The sequence below is a fragment of the Galleria mellonella genome, unplaced genomic scaffold, assembly GCF_026898425.1.
Source record: "Galleria mellonella isolate WM207_F2 unplaced genomic scaffold, CSIRO_AGI_GalMel_v1 utg23, whole genome shotgun sequence".
NCBI lineage: Eukaryota > Metazoa > Arthropoda > Insecta > Lepidoptera > Pyralidae > Galleria > Galleria mellonella.
In genome coordinates this window covers 2,214,847-2,233,645 of record NW_026442045.1, presented here as the reverse complement: position 1 = coordinate 2,233,645, position 18,799 = coordinate 2,214,847, and the positions used below count along the sequence as shown (strand labels likewise).

Here is an 18,799-nt window from a genome sequence, read left to right as displayed (position 1 = left end):
AACAACTACCAAAATAAGAATACTATTTAATTTTTCTTAGTTTTTTTCTTTCCAGCAACAGCTGTCTTCCTTCTACAGCAAATTGATCCTATAAATCTGAATGAACCGACTATTAATACGAAAATTGATAATATTACAAATAAGATGTCTAAATTAAGGTATTGATATAGAGGAACATCGGCAGCTGCTGTCCTGAAGGTGAAGTTTGCATTACGAGCAACGTATTCTGTCCAAAACACAGCTGTGTCTAATGCCGACATAGGACGGTCGTGCCAGGCTCTTGAAAGTTCTTTAACTTTTTTGTAAAATCTGTAACATAATAGTTTAAACCCTCATTAAATTAAATTTTAAGAAGAAACAGTAGTAAAAGTTTTACGGCTAATTTGATATGCTTCTGAGTTCCTTGCCCATTCTTCTTAGCTGAAAAGAAAAACTCATCTGTCGCTGTTTCATCGAATTTTATAAATTTAAGAAATTGTGTGACACAACTTTATTATATTATAAATAGTATGAGATCATATAAACTAAGATATCATATATAAAATTAGAACTACGTTTCAGAATATATCAATTATAATACCTATTGACGAGTATAAAGATATAGATTTAGAGAGTCTGTTGCGTTGTATTACTTATAATATATGTAATAAAATAATTGTATTATATCTGTTTATTACTTAAGTTGCGATGAGTTAAACTTGACTACATAAGTACGTTATACTAAGTTTTTTTATACAACTTAGAATTGCAAACAAGCTGATGGCCCACCTGATGGAAAGTGGTAACCGTCGCCTATAGACATGAGTAGTACCATGGATATAACAGAGTTTCCATTCCTGAGGACTCGGGTGTTATTCCTCTGTACTTTGTAAATTCACGCCATAGCCCACTCTTCAAACCGAAACACAGCCATGCAAACACAACTGCTTTACAACCGTAAAGCAGTTGTGTTTTTCAACCGAAACACGAACGGGACAGAGGTACACAAGTAAACAACTTTGTAAGTCTATGGTAAAACTACCTACTACATCGAATATAATACAATATTGTAGACAGTGCATCTATTATTACTCCACGCTGTGACTTCAATAATCACAAATTGTAAGCACCTGAAGTTGTGGGTATAATCTAGTTAGATTATAACTTATATTTATTGAATACATATTTCTTGTAACAAAGTTGCTTCATAGCCTCAAATAATGTTATCTTCTTAGTCACTTTCAATAATTATTAGTTTTTAAGTATATCTATTTACACAAAGTCAAATACTTACGCAGGATCTAATACTTTTTTGAAGGCAGCCAGTAAATTATCCTTAGTAAGATCTCTAACATGTAGTTGTACTCCAAAGCCACTTTCTTCTATTGAGGCCGCATTGGCTGGTTGGTCACCAAGTATTGGCATTGCGACTATCGGTACGCCATAATGGAGAGCCTCAGTGGTTCCTCCCATACCAGCGTGAGAGAAAAATGCAACGGTTTTTGGATGTGCTACAGAAGAGAAAATGTCTTGTTAACTTTTTTGGTGTGAAGATTATTTTGTGCAATGATCTGAAGTACAAAACTCAAAGAGGAAGAAGTAAATATAAATGTCGAACAAATGTTTAAAATACATATAAGTTCATAAAATTCATGTTGTCCTTAAACCTTAGAAATAAAGTTTTAATAATTAAAGATTGTGCCCCACAAAAAACCGACTTCAATTATGGCAAAAAAAAGTTACTCGTATTTTGATTTAAAAACTAAACTACTGCAACGATTTCAATAAAATTTCTACGCGACCAATTTGTAAGTATATGTTATACAAAAAAAAGTATATAAAAAAGAATTTTCCAAATTGTTTTACAACTGATGGAGTTATGAGGTAACAAACCTAAAAAAATACAACCAAATTAAGAACTTCTTTTTTTTTGAAGTTGGTTAGAAATAAGGAATAAGGACACATTTGCTTCAATGATAATATAGTAAAAGCTACGTTACGCAGTCCTGGATTCGACTCGTGCTTATCCGGTTATTTTGAAAATAAATATATTTTTTAATCTTACTTACCTAAAATATCAACTTGAGGCAACCATTTTGCTACGTATAGTTTGTCTTTATCGGCTAATACTGTTTTACTTTCCCATTTCCAAATAAATCTTTGGGGTAGTTCATTAACAGCCCCGATTACAGCTTTGATTTGTTCTTCAGTCATTGATGAGCTTTTTACAACGGAACCAAAATTAATATATATGACGCCATGTTTAGCTTCTTCTATGAATTTTTTTAAATCCTGTAATTTATTTATTTAACATTTTATTGTACTTTACATATATAAAAATAGATAATGATAAGTTAGAAATTATAACACAGTGGAAAAGAGTACAGCATTATAGATTTAGGTATATAAGGGGTAGGTACAAAAGGCAGTTTTATCGTAAGGGTTATAGGTACGCTTTTTTAGATAGCCTTTAATAATAATGATTTAAATCAGAACAGATTTTTGATTAGAGATTTCGATAGGCAATGCTTTTGCCTATATAAGTACTTATGATTTATTAAGAAATCATAAATCATTGATAACAGACGTTTAATGGCATTGAAAGTGTATAATATCTTATTGATATTTATTATACTGCGTCATATAGTCATGTAATATGTTTGTGTGTAAGGGATTTAACTTTATATGTCTGCGTTAAAGTATAAAAAATCCAATGTAAACCATTAGCATTGGTATTTTCTAATATCCTATATTAAAAAAAGTATGTGTGTAAACATTTTTCTTCTTTATTACATGAATCTTTTAATACGGGTAGGATAGTCGTATTGATTAATAATGAGTGCCATATAAGTTAGGAGATACCAAGCATTGAACACGTGGGGACACGACCCAGAACACTTTAGGTGTTAAAGTCAATATAGAAAAGTTCATTTCCTAAATTGAACCGATCGAGAATCGAACCCGGAGCTTCATTTACGTAAATGTAGCCCTGCGGATGTTGTCAAATCATTAAAATGATAAATATTTGTAATCATTAAAATTGATAACATGCTAAAGTAATTACGGTCAGAACAATATTAGGTATTGTATTCAATATGAAACTATGATATAAACCACGAGGAACATTTTAATATAAATATATAATTGTACTCTATGCCATACATGTCATAAGACACTTACGTACTAAGTACGTAGTAAAAACAGATACACATTTGCGAGTCGTGGTGCGTGTTTAGTTTATATTTATTGGGTCATTATTATCTAAAACAATGTATTAGAATATTACAGTCTAATTGAACGTCAGTATTCATTCTGTTTACTATTTTTTTTTTACAACACGGGGTAAACGAGCATGCGGCTCACCTGATGGTAAGTGACTACCGCCGCCCATGATCACCCACAACACCAGCGGCATTGCAGATGTGCTGCCGGCCTTTTAAAAAGGAATGAAGATATAAGCCGGATTTTTTTTAAATTTTTGTAGATATATACAAATTGCGCGGTCACATGGTCAATTCAAGTAGTTTGAATTATTTTCTAATTTCAGTAGTGCTTTTTTTTATACAACTTAGAATGGCAAACAAGCTGACGGCCCACCTGATCGAAAGTGGTAACCGTCGCCTATAGGCATGAGCAATACCATGGACATAACAGAGTATACTGCTTCGCCCATGATACCCCCCATGCGTTGCCATTCCTGAGGATTCAGGTGTTATTCCTCTCTAAAAATGTTTAGTTTCAAAATTCAATATGTATTTCGAGTTGATTGGATTTATATCAGCCATTAAGTATTCACTGCTGAACATAGGTCGCCCCCATAAGGAGGATTTTGCCAGTAGCTGCCACGTTTTGTGGGCGTAATGGCAACCGCAGTTAGGTTTTGGTGATGTTTAAAGAGGGACGCTGCTTATCCCTCGACCATTAAGTTCCTTTAGTCGCTTCTTACAACATCCAAGGGTAAGGAAGTGGTAGCCCATCCTATGTCAGGACCACACGGCGATATGTTGTATTAGTACTTTTTAATTTTTGAACTTAGGTAAGTACTAAGTAATATACTTATGTACCAATTAACATTCATACCTGTGGTAGTGGTTTCGCTTTGGGGACATGATATCCACCTACTTCAATTACATTCGATGGATATAATCTTGAGCCCGTCAGGATTTGATAATGACCTAAGAGTAGATACTTAATCTCACGTGCCAAATCTTCTAGTGGTGGAATGTCATCAAAATACTTAGCAAGCGTATTTTGATTACTTCTTTGTGTATAAAATTTGTAGAGTAACTTAAACCAAAGGTCGAAGACAGCAACTTCTACTCTCTGCAATAACGAAGGCCTCGAACCTCCTTCCGTGAAATGAAAAGGCACATAAGAGGGATTGAATGGAATCCCGAATCTTTGGTAGTGCCAAGGCATAAGCACGTGACTGGTTGTACCGACAACAGAAGCTTTTAATTTATATGCTATTCCGAGACCGCAATCACTGACAAATTGTTCCATCACAACCACATCGAATTTGGGCTTGTCTTTGATCAATCTCTGTACTTGTTCATTTGCTAACAACGTTTCACAATTTTCTACACCCCTGCTCGTTAGATAGTAACTAATGCCGAATAGATACAAATATGATCTGTCCACCACTGGGGTACTGTCTTCAATCGGTTTCACATTCTGATCCAGACTTATATCATGGTAATTACTGCGGGGCTGTTTCTCCGGGAAGTACGATATAACGGTAACATTGTGACCTCTATTCGCCAATTCTTCCAAAAATACTTTAAAAACAATAAAGTGGCTTTTACCTTGGTACGGAAATATAGCCAAAATATTATATGCACTAGTTGTTAGCGTTTGAACGAGTATAAAGATCGCGAAGGTTACAAGATTAAGCTTCATTATTTTAGAGGCCGTTAACACCGCTCGAGATCGAGCCGTCCACGTTCTTACAGAACACGGCAATGACTGGTGTCAGCTGCGTGCGCGTGCTTATTCTATGTAATTGCGTATAGACGCGATAAAATAACGTTCATGAATGATGAGTCTTCCTGTTCGATTTTGTTGTACTTTTCGTATTTGCAATGGACAAAAAAATATATATGTAATTTTCAAATAAATATTTCATAAGCAAGCGAATGCGCTTACGACTAAGATTTCTAGTAGTTAATGCATTTGTTGAATGTTAGTGTTGTAGTAAATGTAATACATTAACCCAATGATATAAATGTAACACGGCAGGAGCGAGCCTACTTTTATTTCTTGTAATTTTCAACCGACTTCAAAAAGAAGGAGTTTCTCAATTTGGTTGTATCGTTTTTAATGTTTATTATCTCATAATTATGCCAGTTCCAAAACGATGGTCGAGAAAGCCCGATTAATTTTGGGACCATTCGGAAAATATATTACAATTAATCAGTAATTTAAACAGATACACCGATTTTCAATATTCGCCAGATTTGAATATATAAAATAGATTGAAATCAGGGTACTAGGCTATGCCACTGTTACCTTTTTCAAAAGTGTGTAAAGTAGATTGATAATTTATCTTTTATTTGATTTCTATCGTACAAAGTTTAAACATGCTATATAAAATTCTAAAGACCTTTAAAATGATATAATGCATGCAGCAGTGATGATGCGAAATTTTATGTCTATAATCTATAAAAAAAAATTATATATCATGGTAGAGCGATAATCGTACTTATCTTATCTTTATTTATATTACAATAAAGGTGAAGATCAGCTTGTCTGTACATTGTACTTACAAAAAAAAATATTAGCCATAAATAATTGTAATTTAAAAGAAAACAGATACAATAAACTGTTTCAAGTCAAAGTGCTAGAATTTAACATTTCGATGTTAATCCTTTAATAGATTTTTTTTTATTATATCAGCTGTTCACTCTCCACTGTGGAATATAGCACTTGACCATAAAAAGGGTTTTGCCAATAGTTAGCTCGCCAAACGGGTTGACAACTGCAGTTAGGCTATGGTGATGTTTTAAGAGGAACGCTACTGTTCTTTATTCAACCCTAACCTAAGTTCCCTTAGTCGTCTCTTGAAACACTCACGGGAATGAAAGGGATTACCTATTTTATACTGGGGTTACGTTAATACGACGCTAATAATTGCATTAGTAAGAAAATCAACTTCATTGCTTTAGGTTTTATAAAGGCGCTTTCGCTCGACCTATTGCTGGCCGATTATAATTATAATTACAGGCACAGATAGTAATAAATGCTAGATAGAGGATGTTTATTTATAAATTGTGTCAGTAATAAATTATCATTCTATCTTTTTGTTGATCCTTCTGCTATAAATTCTTTTAAAAATGCTATTTGTAGTGTTGCTTTTGTTAATTCAGTATATTTTTTTGCAATAAATTTCATGTAGGTACTTTAAGTCTGGCTATTATAGTAGACATTTACCGTATGATCCTGGTATATATTAGGCTACACCTTCCTTTCCCGTGGGTGTTACGATACCCAGTCGACTCTATCTAGTCAGTCAGTCGATCGAGCAGTGGATAGTTAACGACTAAAATAATATTAATAAAAAATTATAACAGGAGTCGATTAGAAATGATTCCATTTTTGGCTTAATAGAACATGAGCTATTATAATTATTTACAAGTCGTGGAATACGGCAGTGAATTTACAGTGTTTAGAGGAGGAGGTATTATGGATGAAATAGTATACTCTGTTATGTCCATGGTACTGCTCATGTCTATAGGCTACGATTATCACTTTCCATCAGGTGGACCGTCAGCTTGTTTGCACGTTATTTGTTGCATTATGTAACATGTTTTATTAAGCTAAAACTTGACGACGTGGGAAGTAAATGCAGCTGCGATATCTATATAAATTTATATCAGTACTAAGGTTTCGGTCCTTAATAGGGAATAAAAATTTTTATAGCGGATGAAATTCTCACAGGCAATATAAGTTCTTGGTAAGGAATACATTAAACATTTTTTTTTATATTATTTTAAGGGCTTTTACCTTAAAAACAATTAAAAATAAAGCTTACGAAAAACTAACTTGCAAATTATTTATTTACAATATATAAATTATCTATTCTTATTATTAACAGCTACTACTTAATGCTTTTTAGATTTACTTTTTTGGAGTTTACTTGTATTTCTTTTAAACACATTTATGACTGATCTGATAACATAAACTGATATTAGCACAATCAAAATGATTACGGCTAATACATCCAAACCGAAGTATTGATAAGAAGGCACATCTGCAGCGGCAGCTCTGAAGGTTAAATTCCCATTGCGCGCCGCAAATTCCGTCCAGAAAATAGCTGTATCCATTGGTGACATGGGACGGTCGTGCCACAATTTTGACAGTCGTTTTACGTTCTCTCTGAATCTGAAACAGAAATGTTTCTTTTTAACAAGTGTATATGTCCTTTGGTCTTTTTAGTTACTAGATATCATGCACAAATTGACTCAGTGCAACGACGTGCTATGAGTATTGTTGATGATCTCAAGCTCATAAGCGGCATTGAACCCTTAAGTCATAGGAGATAGTTTACCTCTCTCTGCATCTTTTACCGCTTGTACAATGGACTGTACTCAGAGGAATTGTTTAACATGATTTCCATGGCCACTTTCTATCGTCGTACAGCTTGCCACCGATAGGGAACATAAAACTGAATATAAAGTTTTGTCGTATTATGTTGTGTATATGTTACTTGATATCTTTGTCAATTCTAAATCGATTTTAATAAAGGCTTTTTGCAGTCTGTGACACATAAATTTTATTGCATTTATGAGTAATATTGTTGTTTTATTTTACACAGTACAATCTAAGGTCACGTTTTTCAGGCATTTCTCCTTGACTAATTATCGAGTAATGTTAAAAGTCATGTTTTGAAAGTATGGCACTATCTGTTAATTACGAGTAGGTATTCTAATAGCAATCATACAATTCGTAAATTAGAGTTAATTATATTTTGTGTGTAGAATCTTATGGAATTGGTAACTTAATAACCGTTTTAGGTTTGCCTAATAGCAAGGATGGTAAAGTATTGAATGAAATATAAACTTACTTAGGATTTAATACCGTCTTGAATTTTTCTAATAGGGTTTCTGCGGTTAAATCATTGAACCGTACTTGTACTCCAAGTCCACTTTCTTCAATCGCTGCTGCGTTTGCTGGTTGGTCTCCAAAAATTGGCATTCCAATCATAGGTACACCATGATGTATGGCCTCAGTTGTGCCCAGCAAGCCGCAGTGGGAATAGAACGCTAACACTTTCGGATGAGCTATGATAATAAAATATGGTTAATGAAAAAGTAATAAATCAGTCATTGTTATGTTTATTTCTTTACTATGATAAAGGAAATGAGTAAAAGAGTGAGACCGATTATTTATTCTTATAGCTCGGTTATGATGAAGAATAGAGATTATTGGAAAAGCAAGTAAGCAACAATGATGATGATGTTTAATTTATTTTCATATAAGTTACAGTAAACACTATAATTAAGGTATAGTTCGTACTAGTTATGTAGTTTCGGCATAGAATGGGTCACCCTTTCCTTTCTCGCGGGTGTCGTAAGAGACGACTAAGAGAATGTAATGGTTGGTCCCATAGAATTTTTATCAAAATCAGTTCAGTCGTATAATTTTTTTGGTTTTCTCACAATTGAAGTCGATTCTCTTTGTGGGACATAATCTTTAATTATTTTGCTTGGGAATGGTGATAAAGTTTCCATGGAAAATATTAAATATCATCTCTAACTTAGTAATGACGATCTTTGAACTATTCTATGGGTGTATGTATATTCATATACATATAGAATGCATATACATATGTTAATATCAAACGAACCTAGTATATCATTTTGGGGGAGCCAGTTTGAAAAGTAAATATTCTTTGTATTGCCCTCTGGAAAAGTTTTTTCTTCCCACTTCCATATGACTCTTTGCGGCAACTGAGATATCGCTTCAATAATAGCTCGAATTTTCTCTTTTGGTGTCGATGCACCTCTTATTAATGAACCAAAACTAATGTAAATTACTCCATGTTCAGATTCTTCTATAAACTTACGCAAATTCTGAAATAGTGAAATTATGCACAGGGTAAAGGATATTTCTATTTGGAGAATTATAGGTACAGATTTTAGATTTATCTTAGGTCTCATCTTTTTATTGCACTTTTACTTATGATCTATTAAAACACAAAAATTTGAACTTAAAACAAAACCTTAATCTTTTTATGAAACTTGGTACTTTGGTAAAAAATATGGTACAGTTTGTTTTAATTTTATTTATTTATCATTTACTTGAAACATTAGACACAAAAATTACATATAAAAAGCATAAGTACTCGTACATATTTCGCCGTACATAGGCCGTACATTATTATGTTATTTCAATACGTAAGTGTTAAAATAATCATTTATTTGATCAATTATACTCATCAACATTTTAACAATAATAATATACACAATATTGAATGTTTAATAGAAATGAGAAACGGTTGCCTATAGACATAACACCACGTATGCCATAGAATATTTTGTGATACTCATGATACCCTCATAAGTTGTCGTTGTTTAATTAATAAATAATAAATACTTACTTCAGGTAGAGTTTTAGGCTTAGCAACGTGAAATCCACCGACTTCTATAATATTGGAGGGAAATATGTGAGAACCCATCATAGCAAAATTCTGATAGATCAATAATAATTTAATATTCCGCCCTAGTTCTTCCAATGGCGGTATATCGTCGAAGTATTGTGCTAATGTATTTTCATCGATTCTCTGACAGAAGTATTTGTAAAGAAAATTAAAATAATAATGCGAAACTACTCTTTCAACTCTTTGATATAACGTTGGTTTGGTACCGCCTTCTAGAGCAATGAACGGCATATACGATGGATTATACCCAATACCGAATCGATTCATATGAAAAGGCATTATTTTGTGTGATGATATGCCAACCACTGGAGCGTTTAATTTGTAGGCTATCCCCAAGGAACAATCACTATTGAATTGCTCTGTCACCACAAGATCGAACTTCTTCTGTTGTTTCCATAAATTTTGTACATTTTCATTCGCCAGTACCATCTTACAGTCCGCTGTTCCATAAATCACCAATAATAAACTAATTTGGATAAAAGTCCAATATGATAAACGATGCGGGAGATCACCTTGTAATTCTTCATTCTTCTCTGTTAAGCTTATATCGTGGTAATTTTGGATGGGGACTTTTTGCGGGAAATGTGATACCACTGTCACGTCGTGGCCTCGTTTCGCTAACTCAAGCAAATAAGGTTGGAATACAAAAAAGTGACTTTTGCCCTGATGCGGAAATAGGCCTAATATTTTTAACGTGTGAACTTCATTGTAATTTACGAGCGCTTGTAACACAAAAATTAAACACACAATTCTTGTCATTTTATTCAGATATCTTTTACGACTAGTTATTTGATTGTGAGGTTACGATATTTATATGTCACTGTTTAGATATAAATTATAAAAGTATACAGTCACGTTATTGGCGAGTCGTTATGCTTAATTTATATCTAAATTGGACTTTATATGTAGGTATTTACTGTCTACATCGTATTATCAAAATCTAACCTATATTTAATATTAATGCTATTTGTTTAATCTTACTCGGAGTTTATTGATAAAACCTTAAATAATATATTTGAAAATCCTTTCTATCATATGTTGAAGAACGACAAAAATTTTTGAGTCACTCACACTAACACGCTGCGTTCAGTCAATTATAAGACGAATCTTTTGTATGTATAATATATTTTTTTTATAATGGATGATAATGGAATGGTAATCCCTTCTGCGCTATTGGTAAATTCCGACACAGAGGTCGCGCATACATTCGAATCTTATTTTACTAATATTCCATTAATTACGACACAGGCTCTAAAATCTTCCCCGTCTGCTGCTGAAACTTTACTAACAGACAATGTTAGCAAGTCATCAGCTGTATTTAACTTTAGACATACATCATCAGTAGAAATAATGAAAATATTCAAACAACTTAATAATAAAAAAACAGAGGATCTATGGGGTATATCTGTTAAAATACTGGATAGTATAATGGAAATTATTGCGCCCTCTCTTGCTTTTATTTTCAATAAATGTATAGATGAAGGTAAATTTCCTAACATAATGAAAATTAGTAAAATCATACCGCTTTTTAAATCTGGAGATAGGAGTGACCCAATAAATTATAGACCTATATCCATACTCCCAGCACTCAGTAAAATTTTTGAAAAAATAATCCTTATGCAACTTGTCAGTTATTTCAATTTAAATAATTTAATCCACAATAGTCAATTCGGTTTTTCCAAAGGTCGTTCAACTACAGACGCAGGTGCAGAGTTGCTTAGACACGTATTTGCTGCATGGGAAACTAAAATGGATGTGATAGGTGTTTTTTGTGACCTTTCTAAGGCTTTTGATTGCGTTGATCATAATACATTGCTAAAAAAACTTGCTTTTTATGGCGTCAAAGACAATGCTTTAAATTTAATAAAATCTTATCTATCTGATAGAATACAGAAAGTGAAGATTAGCAACGCTACGTCTGACGGGTCACTTGTGCAAATGGGTGTACCTCAAGGATCTATTCTCGGTCCATTTTTATTCCTAGTTTACATTAATGATCTCCCATATGCCATGCAGGATAGATGCGGCATAGTATTGTTTGCAGACGATACTTCATTGATTTTTAAAGTTAATAGAATGACTAATAATTATGACGATGTAAATAGTGCTTTGCGGCGTCTCCTGCACTGGTTTACAACTAACAATCTTATGTTAAACGCTAAAAAAACAAAATGTGTTAATTTCTCTCTATCTAAAAGTTTTAATACTAATTGCAATATTAAATTAAATGACGAATCTCTCGAATTTATAGAATCTACTGTCTTTCTAGGAATCACACTAGATAATAAAACACAATGGGGTGCACAAATTCAAAGCCTTGCAGCGAAACTAAGTTCAGCAGCTTTTGCCGTGCGTAAAGTTAGACAGTACACTGATACTGATACTGCTAGATTAGTCTATTTTAGTTATTTTCATAGTTTACTCTCTTATGGAATATTACTATGGGGAAAAGCGGCAGATATTAAGAATATATTCATATTACAAAAACGTGCCGTTCGAGCGATCTACTGTATGAAGAGTCGTGACTCATTAAGAGAGAAATTCAAAGAGGCAAATATTCTCACCGTTGCTTCTCAATTTATATATTCAAATATTCTATATGTTCATAAAAATCTTGACTTATTTCCAAAAAACAGCAATATTCATAATATTAATACTAGATTTAAAGACAAACTTGCTGTCCCCAAGTATCGTTTAGAAAAAGTTAATAGGTCTTTTATGGGAATAGGTATAAAAATTTACAATAAGATACCAAAGGATATGTTGGAATTACCCTTAAATAAATTCAAAACATCTGTTAAATCATATTTACTGAGCAAAGCCTATTACTCACTAAACGATTACTTGAATGACGAGTGTGCATGGCAATAGTTGTTCATGCACTGAATTTTCATTTAATGTTAGACATAGACACCTATATAAATATACATTGTAAATAAACTGGCTTTAAAAAAAAAAGTAATTCAATTGAGTTTCTTGCCAGTTCTTCTCAATTGGATCTATATACCGAACTGGACGGTAGGGTAAATATAAAATTATAATGTAAAAATTTGACGTTCATAAGCGGCTAAAATGTCCTACATGAATAAATGATTTTTGAATTTTGAATTTTGAAATTTTGAATTTTGGTATACACCGGCGGGGCACCAGTGAAGGATGATAGGTGAGGATGAAGTAGGTCAATTAGCCCATCGTGACGAATTCAACAAGAATTGTTCACGATGGTTTCCAGGGGGAACCACGTGGAGGTCGACCTAATAGGCTATATTGCTAGCAATTGGGCTGTCAAACTCCATTACTAACAATCCCTTTCCCCCCTTTGTATGTACTAGTTATGAGTAAGTATCTAGCATGTGGTTTATGACATGATGTCTATGAATGGACATGTTAGTTGATTATATCATATTTCTTTTATTTTTATGTCTTTTTGACATTTTATTTTGTAAATTTATTAATATTAACATTTGCAATTTACTGATTTAGTAATTTAATTATTTTGTGGAATGAAATTAAAAATTGTTTTTGTATAATTTGCCTATTGACTGCCTATAGTGTTTTGCAGTAAGTTATAGGTATTATTGTATTATAATAATAATAATAAATAAATTGTTCAATTAGTATAGAATACTCAAAATTTATTTTGTAGCTTATAAATTTTTTATTACAAAATTTTTTTTGTAGTATGTTCACAGGCAAATTCTTAGTTTTTCATACAGCTAATGATTTTAATTTGTTTATATCTTTAATATGTAAAGCAGTAACAAATAGTCATTGGTTAAATATAACAGTAAACATATTGTAAATGAGCGTATATGAATACATAATAAAATGAGTTATTAAATTTTTTTTAATATTTTGTTAACGTAAGGTCTGTAGTACGATAAGCATAGTGGAGCTGGCGTATAAAAAAATACAAATAAACACATCATCATGACTTGACTTTAATTGTTAAGTATGATTATTTATAGTGTAACCATACTAATATCACCTAAGGACAACTTTGAATATCATAGTATAAAAGTATTTAAAAAAGTTTGGATTGAGCACTCGATTTACAGATAGATCATAGACATTATAAACTAAGACATACTAGGTTGTTATTATCTTTTTTGAGCAAATTAATGGAAAAGTTATGTGTTTAACAGAACAGTATTAGAAATGTGAAAATATGTAAAGACCGATCAATCATTTTTCAGATTGTCATTATGTTATATCTTATTTTCACAGCTAAAGCCGTGAAATAGGTAGGAAGGTAGTAAATTAAAATATAGATAAGAAATTACTTCCTTGAATGTACGTACGTATCATTATTTAAAAAAAATTGGTACGAAAAAAGATTTAAATAAAATGTACTATGAAATATGTTTTTGTATAATGTTGTTTTATAAAAAAAAAGTAATAAAATATTTAATTCATTATAATGTTAAACGTTAACAGTACTATATAATCTTAAGGAAAAATACCTATAATAAATGAACAAAGCTTGATCACAAATACAGTTAGGTATACAAGATTATTCCTTTTTAGACTTCCTATTCATAGCGTGACGTTTATTTCTTTTAAAAAAGGATAATAGGTATTTAATGAGAAAGGTGATTGTTAGTATGAATATAACGAATACAGACAATATATCAAGACACCAGTACTGATAATAGGGAACATTGGCAGCGGCAGCACTAAGGGTTATGTTTTTGTTGCGCGCCACAAATTCCGTCCAGAAAATAGCGGTGTCCATGGCGGAAATGGGACGGTCGTGCCACACCTTTGACAAACGTTTTACGTTTTCTCTGAATCTGAAAAATGTAAAATAAAGTTTATATTATATGTTGGTAATTAACTTATATTGGGGGAAAGAGATTATTACTCAATTATTAAAAAATAAACAACATACATTATGTCTGAAATTATGTATGAGTTTACAAAAAAATATTTATTGAGTATTAGTAGTATTGTAGATAATAATAATAAATTTATTTTACAATGTCAAGTTCATCCATAATATATTCACTCCTTAAAAACAAGTATATAATAGCGGGGAACTAGTGGAGGATGACAAAATGAAAATGAAGTCTTAGCTCAGGCCCTTTGTGGCAAATTCTTTAGCAATTAACCATGATGGTTTTTAGGGACACCGTGCGAAGGTCAACTTGACAATGAATATTGCTAGCTATAGATTATTCCCATGGCTAACAATTCGTCTTAGATATTAATAATAATTAGGTACTAAAGAAATTTTGTGAAAATATTGGCTGTTTATATGTTTGTAAACAATCAAGCTGTTGCTACTTATTATATGAAGAAGAACTTATTATATGCTATGCTAAAATTATGATGTCAAAAGATTTTAGATTGCTCTCATTTTACATGAAGGCCTCTGACGAGGTTTACCGGACGCTGACTTTGTATGCCCATCGCAGCACAAAACAAGAGACAATACCACACTACAATAACATAATTACGCTTACGCAACTGGATGGATTTAAATGAAATTTGGTACGCAGATAGATCATTTATTTATTTGTTTGTTTATTTTTTATTGACCACATTACAAAATTTTTGGTACTAAAGGTAGACTTAATATTAGATTAATACATAGAAGTACATATACTATACATATCAGTCACGCCTGTTATATATTGTGGTAAGCAGAATAAGTGGAATGCCAAATTCAAGATTCAGATAGACCTTTTTAATTTCCTCCACTGGTTACGGGTACTTTTGATCTGATCTTTCTTCAGTACATTCTCCTTCTAGTAACATCTCCATTTATTCGTGTTCGATATATTTTTTTTGTAATCCTTCTTTCATCCATCCTCTTTAAATAGCCAATATAGCAGATCTTTATAAAAATTTAAAACAATAATGAATTGGAAAAATACAGATAGCACTTACGTAGGATCTAATACTGCTTTAAATTTTGCCAATAGTTTCTCTTTACTAAGTTCATTGATTTGAATTTGATATCCTAGACCACTTTCTTCTACAGCAGCTGCATTTACTGGTTGATCACCGAAAATTGGCATTGCTACCATCGGTACACCATAATTTATAGCTTCTGTGGTACTCAACAACCCACAATGAGAATAGAACGCCATCACATTAGGGTGAGCTGAAATAATAAAAATACTGTCTGGAAAGTGTAATGGATTTGCTTTTAAATTGCAGCTACTCGACTCAGGTCTATTTCAATTACTTTTAACTACTGGTACTGGCTTTTAGGTGGACCGAAAGCATATTTGCCACCTCAATTACATAAAAAAAGGTTATAAAATTATATTAAGATATCTTTTTAAATAAATGGTGCTAGAAAGTCCTTATTATGTTATTAAAATAAATCTTTATATAAATATTTTTAAAAGAGTACAAAATTAATCAGTAACTTACTTGGCTATGGATATAAATCACATAGTACGATAATAATTAATGTGTTTCGAACAAACCTAGTACATCATTTTGTGGAATCCATTTGGATATGTAAATGTTTTTCGGATTGCCTGGAAGCGTTTGGTCCTCCCATTTCCATACAACTCTTTGGGGTAATAGCGATAAAGCATCAATAATAGCCTGAAGTTTATCTGTTGGCATCGTTACTGCCTTTAACATTGATCCGAAGCTAATGTAAACTATGCCATGTTCGGATTCTTCAATAAACTTTTTCAAATCCTGTAAAATTTTAGTTTTTATTATTATTAGCTTTTATCTCCTCTCATCCGCGTGACTGGGATATGCGTATTGACCAGGATAAAGAGTAGCTTTTATACTTCTTTATTTTAAACAATTACAAAAAATCATGACAGTTGGTTGGGTTGTTGAAGATCTAAGAAGTAACAAAGTTTTACTTACTTTCAAATTTTTTATTTGATTAAAAAGCGTTACGGCTAATGTAAAGCAAAACATTCCCATATGAGCTATCCTTTTATTAGCATAGGATGTTGTTTAAATAATTTAGCAATGCCATAAAACAGGAAGGTAGTATAGTAAGATTTGAAACAAATAAAAAAAACTCAATTTGTTCAAATAATGGAAGTCTCATCGAGTGGAACAAACAACAGAAAGTTACTAAATTCAGTTAGCTAGTAAATATTTAATTTGTGCGGTTTATAGTAGGTACATACTTACCTTTGGCAAAGGTTTGGGCTTGACAACGTGAAGTCCACCAATTTCTATGACATTTGATGGAAATATGTGAGAACCCATCATAGCGAAATTCTGGTAGACAAGTAATAATTTAATGTCTCTGCCTAATTCCTCCAACGGTGGGACATCGTCGAAATACTGTGCCAGTGTTTCTTCATCGATTCTCTGACAGAAATACTTGTACAAAATATTAAAATAATTGTGAAAAATAACTCTTTCAATTCGTTGGTACAGTGTAGGTTTTGTACCACCTTCTAAAAAGGTGAATGCTGTGTGCGAAGGATTGTACACTATGCCGAATCTACTCATGTGCCAAGGCATTATTTTGTGTGATGTTATTCCAATAACCGGCGCTTTCAATTTATGTGCCAATCCTAAGTAACAGTCACTGTTAAATTGCTCTGTCACCACAAGATCGAACTTTGTCTGCGTTTTCCACAAATTTTGTACATTTTCATCAGCCATTACTAATTTACAATTAGCTGTTCCAGAATTCACCAAGAATAAACTGATTTCAATTATACTCCAATATGACCGGTACAAGGAAAAAACATCCACTAAAATTTTACTTTTACCTGCCAAGCTGATATCACGGTAGTTTTGAACAGGTTTCTTTTGAGGAAAATGAGATATTACTGTCACATTATGGCCTCGTTTCGCCAACTCTAACATAAAAGGATTAAACACAAAAGAATGACTCTTCCCTTCAAAAGGAAATACTCCTAAAATATTTAACGTATACACTTTATTAAATAAAACTATTGTTAACAACACACGAGTGAAACACGTGTTAACTTCCATGTTTCCTTTTTAAGACTCACGTTTACTCACCACCATCCTACTAGTTATTGATGTACCTAATTATTACTATTATATCATACATAACAGGGCCGGGTTTTATTTGAAATATAATATAGAGATTAAATTTTTCAGTAGATATGATAATAATAGGTGACCACATAATAAATTATTATGTTATTTGTGGGTAAAGGAAAGGGCATGCAAACGAAATAATTTCTATTTTTTGACACGTGTTTTTATTTATATAATGTATTTATCAAGTTTATGAATTACTATACTATGTTTGCTTACATTTTATGTGACAATTTTCCAGCCAAAACAACGTTGTTATTTAAATTTTTTATATATTATTTGTTAACAAATTTACAAGTAATGATATATTAAAAATTAAATGCGACCATAAGTTTGTTCGCCTAATTCATATAAAAAATTACTTTAACTTGTTTTTTGGCATGAGCCAAATACGACAATTTTTATGACGATTTGGTTAACCGGGTGAGAATGTTATGTAGCATTAAGTTCGTCTTTTGTACTAAACATGTTTTTTGTAATGTTGACCACATTATAATAAATAAATAAACGATTAACTAAGTTATTACTGTATTTAGCTAACATACAATTTATGTAGTATTTATGTAGCTTACATTTATTATATCATATGTGACGACATCAAATATTTACACTTATTTTAAAATTGATAACGTTATCTGAGAATAAAAAAAAATACAGCATTGTGTCAAAGCATCTTTGTAATCATTATTAAAGATTGTTTTTTATATTTTTTCATTATGGTGTATAAAAATTCAAACATCCCACATAATATAAAACGTATACTCCGTCACTGGTATCCATACAAAGTCAGATAATGGTTACAATGTTAGAGGCGCTCGTTATTATAACTGCTGCAAAAAATATTTTACAAAGTTACTAAGGAAACAGTGTTTATAAGACAGCAACAATGTAATGATTATCAGATAGATTAAAATGATAACGTGTTCTCTATGTATATATTTGTAACATTTGTATTATAGATACCCTATATCATAGATTATAAAGTATATAGATTGGCAATGTAAAAGAGAGAAATAATAATACATATGTTAGGGCTAGATAGATTAGTAGGACATTCATCTATATACATACATTCGATTCGATTGTTTGGGTATCTCTGTCCAATTCGTGTTTCAACCGTAAAGCAGTTGTATTTGCATGGCTGTGTTTCGG

At 31.9% G+C, this 18,799-nt stretch overlaps 2 protein-coding genes across 2 annotated transcripts; both read right to left on the bottom strand.

Moving 5' to 3' along the window:
• Positions 1 to 6: 6 nt before the first annotated feature.
• On the bottom strand, positions 7 to 10,789 carry LOC113512976 (uncharacterized). The gene is made up of 8 exons (XM_052894744.1): positions 9,578 to 10,789; positions 8,825 to 9,050; positions 8,042 to 8,258; positions 7,083 to 7,359; positions 4,060 to 4,944; positions 2,049 to 2,271; positions 1,274 to 1,490; positions 7 to 309 (listed from the first exon to the last, which is right to left on the bottom strand). Exons 1-8 carry the CDS (start codon positions 10,394 to 10,396, stop codon positions 27 to 29), a joined length of 3,147 nt encoding a protein of 1,048 aa, XP_052750704.1. The 5' UTR covers positions 10,397 to 10,789; the 3' UTR covers positions 7 to 26.
• A 2,767-nt stretch (positions 10,790 to 13,556) lies between these two features.
• Positions 13,557 to 17,615, bottom strand: LOC128200648 (UDP-glucosyltransferase 2-like). Its single transcript, XM_052894732.1, has 4 exons — positions 16,757 to 17,615; positions 16,078 to 16,300; positions 15,530 to 15,746; positions 13,557 to 14,430 (listed from the first exon to the last, which is right to left on the bottom strand). The coding sequence occupies exons 1-4, from the start codon at positions 17,573 to 17,575 to the stop codon at positions 14,151 to 14,153; spliced, it is 1,539 nt and encodes a 512-aa protein (XP_052750692.1). The 5' UTR covers positions 17,576 to 17,615; the 3' UTR covers positions 13,557 to 14,150.
• Between the last annotated feature and the right edge of the window lie 1,184 nt (positions 17,616 to 18,799).

Bases quoted from the DNA above. Each gene is read 5' to 3' on its own strand.
- LOC113512976 (XM_052894744.1), bottom strand. From the start codon at position 10,396: ATGACAAGAATTGTGTGTTTAATTTTTGTGTTACAAGCGCTCGTAAAT. The intron at 9,051-9,577 runs GTAAGTATTTAT...TCACTATTTCAG, and splicing joins AGCCTAAAACTCTACCTGAA to AATTTGCGTAAGTTTATAGA. The intron at 310-1,273 runs GTAAGTATTTGA...ATTATGTTACAG, and splicing joins AAAAAAGTATTAGATCCTGC to ATTTTACAAAAAAGTTAAAG.
- LOC128200648 (XM_052894732.1), bottom strand. From the start codon at position 17,575: ATGGAAGTTAACACGTGTTTCACTCGTGTGTTGTTAACAATAGTTTTA. The intron at 15,747-16,077 runs GTTTGTTCGAAA...TTATTATTTCAG, and splicing joins TCCACAAAATGATGTACTAG to CTCACCCTAATGTGATGGCG. The intron at 14,431-15,529 runs GTAAGTGCTATC...TACATTTTTCAG, and splicing joins AAAGCAGTATTAGATCCTAC to ATTCAGAGAAAACGTAAAAC.